The sequence below is a fragment of the Neopelma chrysocephalum genome, unplaced genomic scaffold (genome assembly GCF_003984885.1).
Source record: "Neopelma chrysocephalum unplaced genomic scaffold, ASM398488v2 Primary Assembly neopelma1_279, whole genome shotgun sequence".
NCBI classification, from domain to species: Eukaryota; Metazoa; Chordata; class Aves; order Passeriformes; family Pipridae; genus Neopelma; species Neopelma chrysocephalum.
In genome coordinates this window covers 58,980-76,600 of record NW_020897941.1, presented here as the reverse complement: position 1 = coordinate 76,600, position 17,621 = coordinate 58,980, and the positions used below count along the sequence as shown (strand labels likewise).

The window sequence follows — 17,621 nt, the reverse complement described above, 5'->3', positions numbered from 1 at the left end:
CCCCTCCCACCACCTCCAGTGACCAAACCCTTCCCACCACCTCCAGCAGGGCTTTGCAGGGCTTGGAATGGTTCAACTGGCCAAGAGGGAGGAGGTTGAACCTTCCCAGGAGCTCCATTAAAACACTCATTAATTAACCTGCTCAGGGTCACAGGGGCCACCCAAACCACTGCCCAGCCTGGGTGTGGCAACAGAGTTCTTGGGGAGAAGGGGATGGGAGTGAGAGATCAGCACAGGGAGTGTTTTCTCCTCTCCTGCCTCTTTCCCCAGCATTACCTGGTGAGATGTGATGCTCAGGGCAGGGTTGGTCAGCTCTGTCTTATCCTGGGACTTCTCCCTGGCCAAACGAGCTGCTTCTTTCACCTCCTGGAACTTCTCTGCAAACTGGAGGAGGAGGGGAAGGGAAAAGTCAAAACGGGGACCAAACTCCAGCCGGTGCCTGGGTTACTTCAGCCAACCTGCTCCTCAGTTTGTCTTTAACAGTTAAATCCAGGGAATAGCCCCTTCCTGCCAGTGATTCTGGCACTCAGGGCTGTGGGTTCAGCCAAACAGCAACGCCAGAAACGGGGCTTGAAGACTTAATCAGCGCTGCTCAAACTGCAAACATCACTTTAAAGCTCTTTCTTGCACCTTTGCACCCACAGGTTTTAGCGCAGCGGGGAAGGGATTTAACTGAGGTTCCCAAAGCCTTATTTTTTTTTTTCCAGAGGCTGCAGGGTTCCAGAGCCTTCCAGGGGTTCCAGAGCCCCTGCAGGGTTACCTGGGAGAGGTGCTGCTCCTACCTGGGAGAGGTGCTGCTCCGAGGCAAAGCCCAGCCCGTAGACGGTGTTGGCTCTGCTGTCGGCCCATTGCCCAAATTTCTGGGATGTCTTGGTGAAGGTCATGTTGGGGGTGATGGTGCTGTTGATGATTGCCTGGGGACAGAGGCAGTGGCAGGTCAGGGAACGCTCCAGGTGGGTGGCGTGGGGTTGGATCACAGAAAAATGGGATCACGGAGCGGTTTGGGTCGGAAGGGACCTTAAAGATCATCCCATTCCAACCCTTTTCCACGCCACTCACTGAGATCACCACGATCCCTGTGAACTCTGGGAATTAGGGGTGGAAATCTCTGCCTTTTCATCTGCAAAACAACAGTTCAGGTCAGGCTTTTGGTGACCAAAAGTCTTTCTAAGCCCGGCGACGTGACACGAAGGAATCTTAATCATCTTTTCTACCGAGAAAAGGGGAAAAAAAAAAAAAAAGAAGCCTCAGTATCAGCAGCTTCCTCCATTGCTGGAAAAGATGATAAGAGACAGCACGTCTCTGGGGCCTCAACAGCTTTCTGCTGTTCTCCATTTTCATGGCAAGTAAGGAGGGGGGGAGGAAAAAAAGGCTTAACCACCACTCAGGACTGGGTATTACGAAACTCTCTCTCAGGGCTGGGTGTTATGAAACCCTCTCTGCCGGGCAGGGGAGCAGCAAAAAAGCCTGGGAAGACTCTGTGCCATCACAGGGCTTCGAGGAGGAGGCACAAAGAACAGTTTAGGGAGAGTAACTCGTGTTTTGGGGAGGTGACTGAACCTCCTCGACCTCTCTCTGTATGTGCAGGGGTTGGGTTCAGCACAGGATAAAGGCTCTTGGAAAACACGTGGGGTTGGAATGGGGAGGGAGTGTGACAACAGAGACCCCAGGGTGTGACAACAGAGACCCCAGGGTGTGACAACACAGACCCCGGGGCGTGTTTTCCACCAGCACCGATTCCGGTTCTGCCTCCAAACGAGGAGGAAAACGAGGCTTCACCCGACGATGGGAAGATGCCAAAGCACCAACCCCAACCCCAAGGACACCAGGAGAGGCTCTGGGTGGGGGAGAGCCCTCTGTGGGGCTGCTGTGCCCCCCACCTTGGTGCCCCCCACGCTGATGATCCGGTACACGTTGCGCGTGGCATCGTAGAAGTAGGAGACGGTGAGGGCGTGTTTGCTGGCCGGGATCCAGTTCCGTTTGGTGGCCGGGTCGATCTGGAAAACGTGGGCCCTGGTGCTGAAGATTGGCTGCTCCCTGCAAGACAGGAGGGCAGGGGCTGGGTCAGGGCAGGGGGAAGCTCAGAGAGGGGGGAAGTGCAGCTGTTTCCTGCTCTTCCCTTTCCCTGTGTTCCTGGGCACAACTCCTGCCCTTCCCCTTCCCCGTCTCCTGGGCACAGCTCCTGCTCTTCCCCTTCCCTGTGTTCCTGGGCACAGCTCCTGCTCTTCCCTGTGTCCTGGGCAAAGCTCCTGCTCTTCCCCTTCCTCATGTCCTGGGCACACCTCCTGCTCTTCCCCATGTCCTGGGCACAGCTCCTGCTCTTCCCTGTGTTCCTGGGCACAGCTCCTGCTCTTCCCCTTCCCCATGTCCTGGGCACAGCTCCAATTGGCCCCCCCCATCTCATATTTAGGGCACAGCTGGTGGTCCTTCCCAGCACAGGGTTGTGATTAGGGGTTGTAATATTTTCAGCCTGATCTGGAGCTTCCTTTCACCCTCACTCATCACCTCGGTGCTTCCCCAGGAACAGGATTTCTCTGGCTGTAGGATATCTCCAAGCTGGAGCTCCAGGGAAATGGATGGATGGGTGGATGGATGGGTGGATGGATGGGTGGATGGATGGAGGATGTGTTTGGGACATGAGCACAAAGAAAACCCTTCCCCTCAGCACAGCTCTTCCTCCCTTGACTCACGCCTGGGAAGCACATCCTGCAGCCAGGGGGTCACATCCCGGGATTAAAGCAAGTCCCTGCAGGAACTAAAGGAAACACTTCACCCCCCTCAATGTGCAGCTGCTGCAGGGAAAGGCCTGAACCAAACCCTGAAGCAAACCATGAACAAAACCCTGAACCAAGCCCTGAACTAAACTCTGAACTAAACTCTGAACTAAACCCTGAAGCAAACCCTGAAGCAAACCTTGAACCAAACCCTGAACCAAACGCTGAACCAAGTTCTGAACCACAATCCTGAACCAAACCCTGAAGCAAACCCTGAACCAAATCCTGAACCAAAACCTGAACCAAACCCTGAACCAAACCATGAACCAAAATCCTGAACCAAACCCTGAACCAAGCCCTGAACTAAACTCTGAAGCAAACCCTGAACCAAAACCCTGAACCAAACCCTGAACCAAAACCTGAACCAAAACCTGAACAAAACCATGAATCGAACCCTGAACCAAACCCTGAACCAAATCATGAACCAAAACCTGAACCAAACCCTGAACCAAGTTCTGAACCAAACCCTGAACCAAACCCTGCCCAGGTTGTGGAGCCACAAACCCCTGAGCTGAGCAAAGGAGCTCAACCTCACGAGGGCAAGAAGGTCTCACCCAGCCCCTTCTCCACATCCTCCCTGCCTGGTTTTACCCAGTTTGCTTTTGGAAGGAACTCAGATTTTCCAGATGCTAAATGTTCCTCATCCTTTCACACACACAGGACCCACAGAACAGGGAAAAACCTAATGTTTGTGCACCTTAAATCCCAAATCCTGGGCTAGTGATGGAAAGAACAGAGGGAGGGAAGAACAACAGTTACCTAGTTGTTGACATTTGTTAGTAAGGGTAAGGGACTACAGGCCCGTGGAGTTAGTTTGTGTCTCTCCTCCAACAGCTCCTCCTCAGGTGTCTCCTAGAGGGTCTGAGGCTCCTTTTTGGTGTTGCCTCCACAGGGATTCATTTCCTAGCGATGGAAAAGTTCAGCTGTTATTGATGTCCCAGCACAGACACGGAGTTCAACCGTCCGGGGGCTTTGTCCATCCCAGATTCACAGGGCTTGGGATCTGTGATGGTTCCTTAGCACTGAAAAAGATCCCAAATTCACAGGGCTTGGGATTTGTGATGATCCCTCAGCACTGAACAAGGTCCCAGATTCACAGGGTTTGGGATCTGTGAAGGTTCCTCAGCACTGAACAAGGTCCCAGATTCACAGGGCTTGGGATTTGTGATGGTTCCTCAGCACTGAAAAAGATCCCAAATTCACAGGACTTGGGATCTGTGATGGTTCCTCAGCACTGAACAAAAGTGGGGTTTTTATCCCTGTCATGGGAGATGGTTGGGTGAGTTGTGCCACTGGAGTAAATCCCTTTGGCAGCAGGTGCCAGCTGTTGGGAGAAGGCCATGGAGGAGCCTGGAAGGCTCCAGTGATTCCAGTCATGCACACGTGGTGCTGCTGCATGATGGAAACCCCCCCAGAGATCAGCCCTTGTGCAGGGCAGCTCTTCCTGTGCTCAGTGTCCATCCAGGAGGGCTGTGCCTGGATCCCATTTCTGTGTTCCCTGTCCATCCCTAAGGGCTGTACCTGGATCCCATTCCTGATCTCCCTGCCCATCCAGAGGGGCTGTACCTGGATCCTATTCCTGTGCTCAGTGTCCATCCATAGGGGCTGCACCTGGATCCTATTCCTGTGCTCCCTGCCCATCCCTAAGGGTTGTACCTGGATCCCATTCCTGTGCTCATTCCCCATCCATAGGGTCTGTACCTGGATCCCATTCCTGTGCTCCCTGCCCATCCCTAAGGGTTGTACCTGGATCCCATTCCTGTGCTCCCTGCCCATCCATAGGAGCTGCTCACAGATCCCATTCCCGAGCTCCCTGCCCATCTGGCTGCACCCAGAGCCACAGAATCCAGGAATCCCCTGGCAGGGGGTTGGAAGGAGATGATTTTTAAGGCCCTCCCAACCCAAACTGTTCTGTGATTCTGTGAAAGTCTTTGTTTGGTTGGCTTGTTATGTTGTTTTTTTTGTTGTTTTTTTTTTTTTTTCTGAATCCATCAAAGGATACAAATTGTATCCAGCTCGTACAAGAATTCCTTTGTGCGGGATCCTGTTCTGCAAACCTGCCCTTCAATCCTCGCCTGCCTGACAAGGTTGAGGCAAAGGCTCCGGAACAAAAGCTCCCTCAGAAGGGGAGTGGTGGAGCAGAGCAAACCCCGGGTAGGGAGAGAGCAGCAGCAATGGAAAACCCGGAGAGAAGGAAACCCAGGAAAGCTGAAAATCCCAGGAAAAGCTGAAAACCCCAGGAAAGCTGAAAACCCAGGAAAGCTGAAAACCCCAGGAAAGCTGAAAACCCCAGGGCACAACTCGGAGAAGTCACAGCTGGTTCAGGAAATGTGGTGACTTCGGAATCCCAGAATGGTTTGGGTGGGAAGGGACCTTGAAGGTGACCCAATCCCACCCCCTGCCACGGGCAGGGACATTTCCACTCTCCCAGGTTGCTCCAACCTGGCCTGGGACACTCCCAGGGATGGGGCAGCCACAGCTTCTCTGGGAAATCCATCCCAGCCCTTCCCCACCCTCCCAGGCAGGAATTCCTTCCCAATATCCCATCTAACCCCCCTCTCCGAGTGGCTCAGGCAGGGAAGGACAGAGGGACACGGAGGGATGCCCGGCACAGGGACACCACGGCAGGTGACAGCCGGACCCGTCAGCACGAGGAGCACCCACCCGCATCCTGCCTGCCCTCCAAAACGCTACAAAGCGTTTAAAAATAGCCCTGGAAGTGCCTGGGATTGGAGCTGTCATGTTCCCTCTCCCGTTACAACCCTCTTCTCCCCCCCTCCCGCCGCGTTTTAAGCGCAGCGCTGGAATCTCCCGAAACGCTGACTCCTCTTTTCCTGCTCCCAGCTGGGAGTCCCCACAACAATACGGCCCCAGCAGCGAAAAGGCCACGTGTAAATAAAACCACTCACATCCCCCCCCCGGGGCTGTCCCTTCGCAGATAATTAAGGAAAAAACCAAAAGCAAACGACTGGAAGGACAAAGATCTGGCCGAGGCACAGACAGCGCTCAGCAAGTGCCTGATGGCAACTGGAAGGGATCCAGGGATGGCAACTGGAAGGGATCCAGATCTCATTCCTGCCAGCACGGGGGGGGAAGGGGAAGGGCAAAATTCAATATCCCACGGGCCCCCTGAGGGCTTAAAAATGACTCGTCCCGGGTGGATATCCCTTAACACTCCAAGCAGTTGAAAAGGAAAAGAGGGGATGATTTAACTAATGACCCCCATTCCTACATTCCAGCAAAGCACCTGGCTCCTGGATGCTGCCTGAGCAGAGACCCAGATGCCTCCTCTTGTGGCCTCCCCTTGCAGGGAAGCTGGAGGAAGGTCACGGAGGGGTTTTGGGGAGGACACACATGGATACAGGGTATGGATCAGTCGCTTCCCACTTGCTCCCAGTGTCTGACTCAGTGGTCGTTTAGGAGAGGATGTAAAATTGCAAAATGGTCTCATTTCCACCTCTGTTCTTATATTATTTCCCCTCTCTGCAGCCTCCAAATTGATTTCTTCATGAATAGCTGCTTATTTCACCAGTGCCAGGAGAGCAAATCGTTATTTGTCCTCTTAATTTACGGTCTCAGCAGAGCAGAGACGGGCAGGGCAGGGCTGGGGGAGGGACCTGGCCAGGCTGGGCCACGGCCAGGACCCCGGAGAAAGCACCCCCTGTGCCAAGGAGGGACAGATGGCACCGATTCAGTCCCTGCACCGGCACCACCCAGAGGGGAACGGGGGGCACGGGAGGTGCCAGAGCCTGGAGAGGACCGACCCCTGACTGCTGCTGTCTCCTCCTGCCTGCACTTGGACTCAGGCTTTGTCCCTGTCCCCTGCTTTTCTGTGCAGCCTGAAGGATTTTCCCCCATCCACGTGTTTATTTGTTTGTCCTCAGTAATTCTCTCCTCTGCCCGTGACCTGCCCACCGAGTTCACTGAATTACCCACACACATCCTGCTCACCTGCCCCCACCCTCTGCTGCAGGACCAGGGAGGAGAAACCTGGTGTTTTGCTGTGCAGGGGGAAGCTTTTGGAGCCATCACTCCCCGAATTCATATCAAACTTTCTGCCCTATTTTCAATTCCTGAGCAACGACGGAGCAGGACTCAAACCCAGGCACGAGTTTTGAGGGAGATTTGGTAGGAGAGGCCGAGTTCAAAGCACTCCAAGTGGCACAAACGGTGAATAGAACCGGGAGAAAGCCTTTCACTACTCGAGGTAGGAGCTGGAACGTGCTGGGGAGGCTGAACTTGGTCCTCATTAACTGCGCCTGCCTTGGTGCTCCTGGATGGGGTTCAGTCAAGGGCATCTCTGGGAAGTCCACGTGCTGTTCCCCAGCCTGCACCTCCTCTCACTCTCTGCAGCTTCTCTTTGCAGGGACATTCATTTCCCTGTCAGGGGAAGGAGCCTCTCTGCTCTTGGACGCGGAGGAAAATCACCTCGAACCCTCTGGCAGCCTGAAAACCCAAAAAATGCCTTGCAGTCCATCCCAAAGAACCACAGCGGCAGAATCCCTTGTTTTGGGGGGATCAGAGCAGTTCTCAGCCCCGGGGACAGAGGTTTGGGGGTGTTGGGGGTGCAGAGTGCAGGCACCTGGGAACTTTCTGCACTGGGTTTGGGCTGAATGTGCAGCCAGGAGGAGCAAAACCCAAAAAATGAGGTTGTCTTCTGAGAAGCCCCATTTCCAGGCGTGGGAGCACCCCACAACTCCCTGACAGGATTTGGGAGCCAAGGGGGGGTCGGGCTCTGCTCCCAGGGAACAACAGGATAAAGGGGAAACGGCCTCAAGCTGTGCCAGGGGAGGCTCAGGCTGGACATCAGGAGGGATTTCCTCATGGAAAGGGTGCTCAGGCATTGGAAGGGGCTGCCCAGGGAGGTTTGGAGTCCCCAGCCCTGGAGGTGTCCGAGGAACCCCTGGATGTGGCCCTCAGTGCTCTGGGCTGGGGGACAAGGTGAGGATGGGGCACGGGGTGGACTCGATGATCTTGGAGGGCTTTTCCAACCTCAGCAATCCTGGGATCTCCCAGCTGCTGCGGTGGGAGCTTCACATCCCCCAGCACAACCTCCCCAAAGGTCCCGCTGTCCCGGGCGGGTGTTCCCGGGGCAGCTCCTGCAGGCTCTGGGAGGGCTCTGGGAGGGCTCTAGGAGGGCTCTGGGAGGGCTCTGAGAGCCGTGTGAGTGCAGCAGAAATGTGGCCCAGCCCTGGCAGCCGTCCCGGGGCCACGCTGAGTCAGCTGAGCCCGCCTGTCCCTGCGAGAAATCCAGAAATCCCTGGGAGAACCAACCCCCCCACACCCTGCACCTACCGGGTTGGCCGGGGTGGGTCGGGGGGGGGACACACGTGTTTGGGACAGACAGAGCTCCCAAAGGCAGAACTGGAGCACAGAGAGGGCCTGAGAACCCAACTCCTCCTCCTCCTCCTCCTCCTCCTGCTCCTCCAGGGCTGTCTGTTGTTGTTTCCTTTTATCTCCCCTCAGCAGCTTGAAGAGCTGCTGACTGTGTGTCAGGGCTGTTTGGGGAAGTGTGGGCTAATGAGAGCCAACCCTCAGCTCCTTCCCTCGGCCTTCCTCCCCAAATTCTACCCCTTCCTCGGAGCCAGAGCCTGCAGACACTGGTGCAGAGTGTGCTTGGACAGTCCCCACCCCACCCCTGTGCAGGGCCAGCACCTGGATTTGATGATCCTTGTGGGTCCCTTCCAGCTCGGGACGTTTGGGATTTGGACCTGGGCACGCTCAAACTGCAAAAACTGCCTCGGGAACAAAGTTTGGGAGGACGGATTCCCAGCCCTTTTTTTTCCCTAAACACCAGGGAGGTTTTTGAGTCCTCTTTGCTGCAGCTCTGCTCTCGTTGTGACCTCGGGGGAAAGGCAGGGATGGTTCATCCCAGCGTCCAGACGGGATGGAGGGAGGCCAGAGCTGCACCCCAGAGCCGTGCAGGGGAGGTGCAGTGGTGCAGCTCCAGGGATAGGAGCTGCCCAGGGGCTGCTTTCCCTCCCACCTCCCCCAGTTCCCAGGAGATCACCCGGCAGGGCTCAGCACAGGAATGGAAAGCAGCTGCCTCCTGGCCCCGGGTGCAGGGAAAGGGAACCCTGGCTGAGCCTGTTCCCGTTGGATCAGCTCAGGGAACAGCGACCAGCAAGGTCAGGCACACACACACACACACAGAGAGGGGGGATCAAGGTCATTTAAAGACACAACAGAGCTGAGAGGGATTTCTTTTCCTTAGGAAACCAGTCCCCACCTACGGAGCATCTTGGCTGCTGGGTGTCCCCAACACAACCTGGGCATTCACCTTTTCCTGGGACGACTGTTCCTTCTGCTACCAAGCTGCAGGAGCTCTTTTTGAGACACACAGGCCACTGCTGGAAGCCTGTGCAGCAATTAAAAGTTAAAAAAAAAAACAACCAACAACCAGCAGAGCCAGACTGGAGCTCAGTAATTCTTTACACATCCCAGAAAACATGTCCTGGAGTAATTAGAACCAGAGACGTGGAGGCACAAGAACATTTCAGAATGCTCTGTGACTCCAACACGTTCTGTCTCTGCTCCAGGATCCACGGCACTTCCAGGCACAGATCACTGGGAAAAGTCCCCAAGATCTGCTGCTGTTTTCTCCCTGCCCTTGCCAGGGCTCCAGGAGCACAACCGGGGATCCAGGAGCAGCTCCAGGAGCACGACCAGGGCTCCAGGAGCACAATCAGGGCTCCAGGAGCAGCTCCAGGAGCACAACCAGGGCTCCAGGAGCACAACCAGGGCTCCAGGAGCAGCTCCAGGAGCACAAGCAGGGCTCCAGGAGCACAAGCAGGGCTCCAGGAGCAGCTCCAGGAGCAGCTCCAGGACAAGGCCAGCTCGAGCTGCCTGTGCAGCAGAGCTCAGTGGAGGACAGTGCAGGCAAGAGGGGAGAATTAACGTGACAGGGGGGTAAATTAGAAGCCAGTAAGTTGCATCTCCCTGCATTTATATTTTACAGTCCTCTCAGCACCTCCTTTATAATTCACAATACCCACAGAGGCTCAGAAATGTGAGCACCAAAGGCTCGGTTGGGTGTCACTAAATTCACTTCCCTCAGGATTGGGTGTTATTCCCAACTGCCCCTTTCAGAGGGGAAGTGCCAAGGCACCAGTGGGTGCAGATGAATCCATGGAGAACTCACCCAGAGCACGATGTCACCAAGAAATCTCATATATGGAGGAAGGAAAGCAGAATTCCTGCTTTAAAATCGAGTTAACTGAGATCAGCTGCCTGCATGTGAGCTGAGAGGTGATGTGCTTCCAACCTCTGTAGTATCCAGAGTTATGGAAATGCTGCTGGAAGCTGCTCAGCACCCCTGTGTGACCAACACACAGGCAAAGCCACACTTTTATCCCCGGAGCCGAGTGGAATTTTGGATGGAAATGTCACCTCTGGCTTAACAACAGTCCTGCTTCTCCACCACTATAATCACACAGTGATGCTTAAACTGTATCCCAACATTTTCCATGGGAGCTGGAAACCCCCTAGAGAAATCCCAGGGTGTGCCTGCAGGAGATCCAAGGAGGATTCACCCAAAAACTTCAATTTAAAGCTCTGCTTCCCAGCTCTCGGCTTGTTAAAAACCCTCCCTGGCAGTTCCAGAAGTTTTACAGTAACTTTGCAGAGATCACAGGAAAAGTGGCAGGGAAATAGGGACACTGTGATTTAACCTGGATCAGCACATGCTCTGCCAGCTTCAAAGGATTTCTGCCAGACTCACACTACTGTCACTTTTGATTCCTCACTTCTGCCTCTCCTGCTCCTTAAATCAGCCTTTGACTGTTCAATCGTTTTATCGGGGGGAGGGGGGGATAAAATTCCAAGAGGAAAAAATGACTGAAGGAAAACAAAGTCCCCGAGAATGGATTTGTTTCCTCTGCGTTGCCAAACCCCCCACGGTTGGAGGGAATTATCAGGCAGGATTCCTCCAGGTCCACCGGGTTTTCAAGCGGCCCCGGAGACTTTATTGCACAAGGAACTCACAACGTGTCAGGTCCTAAAAGTTCCGTGGTTGAGACTCACAACTGGGACATAAATTAAATACCAGGCTAAGCTCCTATTTCCATGCCAAAATCCGCTGCCACATCCATGCAGCGTTATTTCACTCTCGGAAAATCTGAGGGGAGGGATCAGAAACTGGATCACCAGGGATTTTCCAGCGGCTCTTTATCCGGCTGGAAATGCAAACAGGACCCGTGTCACCGAATGCCAAAGTCACGACAGCCAAACCAAAATCCCTCATTTTGAACTTCTGGGAAAGTTTGCGAACGCAACCCGGCTCTCCAGCCCTCCCAGTTCGGATTCCACACAGCGCAGAGACCAGCGGAGCCTCCCTTTCCACGCGAGTTCATTTGAGAAGTTGCGATCCCCCCGCTTTTCTAACCCGTAAAAATAAAAAAAGCTTAACTTTAAAAGCCCGCGGCGTGGTGGGGGGAGGGAAAAAAATAATAATAATTTTTAAAAAGCCATTTAAACCTCCGATTTCTCTCGTCGCTGCCTCAAAAAGCAGCTCAGCGGCCATGACCACCGAAAAAGCAAAGCCCAGAACAACGAAAGCGCCGCTCTCACCCCATCCCTGGCGGGCGTCGCGTCTCTCCCGTCCTCCCTCCTGCAGGGTCTCTCTCTCTCTCTCTTTCTTTCTCTCTCTCCGCGTTTGGATTTCTTTTCTCCCTTCCTCTTTCTTCTCTCTCTCTCTGTCTTTTCTCCGGATCCGGATGCTCTTTAAATTTCCTGCGGAATCTCACCGGGCTCCCGCGGCGGGGGGAGCGTGTGCGGGGCAGGGGCGGGCAGGGCCGGCGGGACCCCCGCGCACCCCGGCGCTGCCCCGGCGCTTCTCCCCAGGATCCCTGCTCGCCTCCAGCATGGGAGGGAGGGAGGGAGAGGAGGGAGGGAGCGGCGGGATGAGGTGGTGCCTCGGCGAGCCCTGGGCAGGCGAAGCGTCTCCCCGCGAGTCGCGTGTGTGTGGGCGCAGCCCCGGAGCTTTTTTCTTTGTTCTCTCGCCGCTGCCGCCCCTACGCGCTCCCCATCCCGCTCGCAATTCCCGGCTCCTTCTCCCGACTTTATTCCCGGGGCCGGCTCGGCTGCACCACCTGCCGGGCACGGCGGGGCTCGGGGGGCTCCGCTGCCCGCCCGCCACCACGCCACCCACTGCCAGAGGGGTTGGATGGGATATGGGATGTCGGGAAGGGGTTCCTCCCTGGCACGGGTTGCCCAGAGCAGCTGTGGCTGCCCCTGGAAGCGTCCAAGGCCAGGTTGGAGCAAGCTGGGATAGTGGAAGGGGTCCCTGCCCACAGCAGGGGAGGGTGGGATGAGATGATCTTTAAGGTCTTTCCAGCCCAAGACATCCTGGGATTCTGGGATTCTAGAAACCGTGTTCTTTAGCCTTAGTCCAGACTCTTCCTTCATGGATATCAGAGATATCAGGGATATCTCAGATATCAGGGATATCACAGATATCAGGGCTATCTCAGATATCAGGGATGTCACAGATATCAAGGATATCACAGATATCAGGGATATCACAGATATCAGGGACATCACAGATATCATGGATATCACAGATATCATGGATATCACAGATATCAGGGCTCTTTGTTGTTCCATCCCTGATGAAGCCACTTGTACCAGTGGAAAACTGGTAGAAACCATGAACTTTTTGTTAGGAAATGGGAAAATGCCCCAGGAAAAGGGAGGCTGCAAGGGCTGGGAAGGGGAGGGGATCATTGGCCATCAGCCCCTGACGGGGTGTCCCTGTGGCCAGAGGAGCTGATGCCACCCTTGGCTGCCCTCACTGGGCAGGAGTGAACCCTCTGTCCCCCTGGAACCCTCCAATCCCTGGAATCCTCTGTGCCCTCCAACCCTCTGCCCCTCAGAACCCTCTAAAGCCTGGAACCTTCCAAGCCCTGGAATCCTCTGTCCCTTGGAACTCTCTTCCCTCCAAGCCCCTCTAGCTCCTGGAATCCTCCGGTCTCTGGGATCCTCTGTCTCCTGGAACCCTCTGTCCCCCAAAACCCTCTAATCCCTGGAATCCTCTGTCCCCTGGAATCCTCTGCCCCCCAGAAGTCTCTACCCCTGGAATCCTCTGTCTCCTGAAATCCTCTGCCCTTTGGGACACTCTGCCCCCCAGAATCCTTTCCCCAGGCCCCGTGCCCACGCCTCCAGGATGCCAAACCCCTGGATAGGGCTCAGGGAAGAGCCAGGAGAGAGAACAACACACACTCTGCACTGAAGGAATAAAAGTGCTTCACGTCAACATCAAAGGACACAGCGGGACTGGATCATGACCATAAAATCCTGTGGTGGAAAGGAATTGGATCCAAGATGCTCTTGGCTGGGAACAGAGGCTGAACAGGTCAGGCCAGGGATAAGACACAGTTTTGATCAAGAGGTTGGAGCTGCACCCATGGCCCGACCTCACAGGGACAACAGGCAGCCAGGCCAGGAACGGATCCTGCCATTCCATAGGGATTTGTTTGCCCGAGGAGGTTTGGAGTCCCCATCCCTGGAGGTGTCCAAGGAAGGACTGGACGTGGCCCTCAGTGCTCTGGGCTGGGGGACAAGGTGGGCATCGGGCACAGGGGGCACTCCATGGCCTTGGAGGGCTTTTCCAACCTCAGCGTTTCCACGTCACTTTAGCAGGAAATCTTCCCGAAGGAGAGATTTTGTTAATCCCGGATAATTCTGCTCATTAATTTCTCTCTCGGTTCAGATCTTCAGATATGAAAAACGGTAATTTCCCAACCCGTGGTGGGAGCAGCCATTCCTAATTCAGCAGCATTCCTGCCAGAATTCCATCCTGGCAGCGTGAAAACGAGGGAAAACAGGAAAACCCCCCTGCTCCTGCTCCGCTTGAGGCCTCTCGCCTCCCACGTGCTCTGTGCTGTGCTGGAAGGGAGATTCCCTGAGCCAGGTGTGATTCCCTGTCCTTGGTGTCCCCCCCACCGCCCCTGTCCCCGTGTTTGGGGTCATTGAGGAGCTCTGCTTGAAGCCAGGACAGCAGATGCCAGCGCAGAGGATTGTTGGCACCGAGGGGAAAAGCCACGGGAAAGGGTGGCCACGCTTGGCAAGGTCCTGGCAGGGTGGAGGTGGGCGGCTGTGCCCAACTGGCAGCAAACCAGCAGCTCAGGGGCCACCTTGGCTCTGGGGCCAGCAGCCCTCCCGTGCCCTGTGTCCTCCCAGTGTCCTTCCAGGCCACCAATGACAAAAAAAAAAAGGACTCCAGCTGCACCAAAACCCCGCTGGAAGTAGGGCACGGCATCCTTCCCATCGACCTGCTCGTCTCCCACTCCTCCTGGAAGCTAATTATTCCTGCACTCAGAAATTGGGGTAATTAGATCAGCGGGAGCTCAGCTCGACCCTGGCCCGGGGAGGGTTTTCTGGGGTGGGGTTTTGGGTTCTGTTCATATTTCCTTCCGCCCCAGGAGTGTCCCCAAAGAGGAGCAGGGCAACTTGGATCCTTTCCCCTGCCATCAGTTCCCACAGCCAGGCTGCTGCAGCAGTTTCCAGGTAGCCCTTGGCATGCAGGGAGTGGGAATTTAGGTGAAGGGATCCTGGGAGGAAGGAGGTCCCTTCCCAGCTGGGATGTGAGGCTCAGAAGTGCAGCCAGGGAGGGGCTGTGCCAGCAGCTCTCCAGTCTCCTGGTTTTCAGGCACCCAGTGGATGCAATTCCCTGGTCCACACAAGGCTGTTCCCACCTTTCCATCCCTCCGTGGGAAGTGCAAACGCTGCTGTGCTGGGAGGAGAAGCAGCAGCACAGGCACAGCAATCCAGGAATCTGCTCCACACGAGTTCAACAACTGCCTGAGAATCACAGAAGCAGGGAATCCTGGAATATCCCCAGTTGGAAGGGACCCACAAGGATCAAGGCAGACTCCTCACCTTCCTCCTGTGGTGTTTTCACAGAACACACAAGAACCTGAGGCTGTGGAGTGGAACAGGAGGATAATTTGATCCCGGGAGAAAAAGGCACCTTGGAAGAGATTTGTGATCTCTTCAAAGGTCGGATTGGTGATCCTGGAGGTCTTTTCCAACCTAAATAATTCCGTGATTCTGTGACTTTTGTAAAGAACCTTCATTCATTTGTGTTTTAAGGGAGAAAAAAAACCCCTTGGCTGCTCTCACTGGGCAGGAGTGAACCCTCTGTCCCCCTGGAACCCTCCAATCCCTGGAATCCTCTGTCCCTTGGAACCCTCTTCCCTCCAAGCCCCTCTAGCTCCTGGAATCCTCCAGTCTCTGGGATCCTCTGTCTCCTGGAACCCTCTGTCCCCCAAAACCTCTAAACTCTGGAATCCTCTGAATAGCTGCTTCTCTGGTCTCCCTTCCCACCCAGGGATCTACATCACACACATCACCCTCACTCCCAGACATTCCTGCTCACCTTGGAAGCAGCTGGGACAGAATTCCACATGGGAAAACCCATTCCCAAGCAGGTTTTCTCCTTCCATTTTTCCAGTGAAAACTGGAGGAAAAGGAGCTGTCTGTGCCTAGAAGGGTTTATCCACATCTGGCCAGGAGACAGAGCGAGGCAGCACAGCCTGGTGTGCAGGGGTTTTCATGGTCAAGAATTCCTGGTGTTTTCCCAATAAGAAAAGGGAACATTGGTTTGAAAATTGGGAAAAGAGTGTCTTGGAAAAAAACTGCTCGACTTTCAAGGGCCTTTAACAGAGGGAGCTGCAACTGTCTGAGTTCTGGCCACACCTCAGGAATAAATCCCCAGCAAGGACAGTTTTTCAAGTTGATTCCTGACAGCTCTGGACAGAGGGATTTGCACTGCAAAGGTCACCAAAAAAAACCACATATCAGGAAAAGAAATGTGGGAGAAACATTTTGAGAGTCGAAATAAAGGGAAAGGAGGAGAAAACACAGGGAGATGACTCAGGAGCTTCCACCAAAGCAGCAGATCTGACACCAATCCTGCCCCGGTGACAAGTAATTTAACCTCCCCTGTAAAACGAGGAGAGCAGCAGCCCCGGGGGGCACGGGGAGACTTAATTAGTTGCTATTCGTAGATTAGGCAGCGAGTCTGAAGGTGAAAGCACTAAATGCTGGGTATTCTTAGCTCCTGGAGGATTAATTTCTCTAATTGGGCAACCCCGGCATTGCATAAAAGTGGATCAAGCGCCCGTTTTGGAATCCTGAGGTTTGTTCTGCTGGTTCTGTCCTGTGGAAAAGGGGACCCGGGGAAGGGATTTTTGCTTTTAAAAGCGGGAAGTGGTAAATAATCTGTGGGATACTCAGTGCAGCTCCCATTCAGAGCTTGTGGCTCCCACCCAAATCGACACCAGGATTGATTTGTGAGCACAAAATATGTTTTATTTGGGTGGTTGATTCCTTCCCCTGCCTGCTCCCTCCGAGGTGAGGGCTGCATTCCCAAACCTGCTGCTCCCGTGGTTTTTTGAGCTGCTCTCTGTGCTCTTTCAGACCCTTTTAGAAGTTCCAAACCAGCAAGAAGAAGAGCAGGAGAACAAATCCAGCCTCAAATCAAGATCCACCCTGCCCGAAGGTTTCTGGTCGCCGCCTCCTCGGGAGCTGGGGCTGAAAATCCTCATCTCCCACTTCATTATCCCGAATTTCTGTGGCAATAACATTCGGTTCTGCTCTCTTTTCCCCGGGCAGGGCGGGCCCCTGGGATGAGGAATTCCTTCCCTTTGGATTTCTCTGCTGAGAGGCGACCATAAAATTCATAAAATCAAATCTTGCTGTTCCTCCAGCAGGGAGGAGATATTTTAGAGCCCTTGGCTGGAATTCTGCTCCTATTAATCATCCTCCCTGTGCCAGAGGAGCAGAGCTCAGGTGAACATTGTTTTCCAAGGGCAAAGAGACATTTCCTCACGCTGTTTTCTGAAATTATTATGATTTTTTGTTTGTGTATTTCTGAACTTGTTTAAACAGAGCAGAACATTTTAGCCTCGTAATTCCTGTCCAAGTGAGATCCATTCAGGAGCTGTTCCTGGGCGTGGGGAATTTTTGAAATTCTTCAAAGCAATTCTTATTTTCCTTTCAATGAGACACAAGCAACGCTTTATTTTTTATTTATATATTTATTTATTTTTCCAGAGGGGAAAAAAAAAAAAAAGACCTCAAACGATCCCTGAATTTGCAAATATTATTTATGTCAACTCTCCTTTGATATGGAAAGTTTCTAAAGAGAACCTTTTTAATGCCCAACAAGCCAAACACATTTAATCTAACTGGGGCTGAAAATTATTAAAGGCAACTTCTGAGTGCAAAACTTCAAACAAAGCTGAAGAATCCTTTTAGTTTTGGGGTTTTTTTTGAAGTCTCAGGGAGAAAAAACTGTGGAACAAAAGACATAAAAATGCACTGTGTATTTTCCTAAAATTAAAGCATCACCTGATCCCAGAAACAGCCCCCGGGGCATCTGTTAATTGAGTGACTCTGCCACCATCCTGGTGTGGTTTGAACCTTTCTCCAGCCTGTTCCCGACTGGATTTATGGAATTATCCATTAGGGGGGGATCTCTAACAAACTGCACAGCTCCAGGACTGAGATCTGGCTGTTAAAGGCAAAGGGATTCACAAAACTTTAAATGTTGTTTGTTACAATGAAGGGTTTTCCCGGTGGGAGGGTTTTCCCAACAAGGGGGTCCCGTGAGAGCAACCCCCCCAGCATGGGACACCAGGGAATGAACAGGGAATACAGGGAATACTCATGGAACACAGGGAATGGACAGGGAACACAGGGAATGGACAGAGAACACAGGGAATGGACATGGAACACAGGGAATGGACAGGGAATACAGGGAATGGATATGGAACACAGGGAATGGATATGGACCCTGGGGGATGGACAGGGAACATAGGGAATGGACAGGGAACACAGGGAATG

The 17,621-nt window shown here is 53.8% G+C and overlaps 1 protein-coding gene across 2 annotated transcripts in view; it reads right to left on the bottom strand.

Moving 5' to 3' along the window:
• The window catches only part of HOMER3 (homer scaffold protein 3), a 25,554-nt gene extending 13,980 nt beyond the window's left edge, over positions 1-11,574 (bottom strand). Inside the window, exons 1-5 of one of the 2 annotated variants that reach the window (XM_027704471.1) lie at positions 11,343-11,574; positions 3,534-3,677; positions 1,881-2,037; positions 783-914; positions 277-384 (exon numbers count right to left, since the gene is read on the bottom strand). In XM_027704471.1, the coding sequence (XP_027560272.1) occupies positions 277-384; positions 783-914; positions 1,881-2,037; positions 3,534-3,547 (411 nt within the window). In that variant the 5' untranslated portion in view covers positions 3,548-3,677; positions 11,343-11,574. The remainder of the gene's footprint in view (positions 1-276; positions 385-782; positions 915-1,880; positions 2,038-3,533; positions 3,678-11,342) is intronic. The other variant, XM_027704472.1, reaches the window with a different exon arrangement.
• Positions 11,575-17,621: the final 6,047 nt, after the last annotated feature.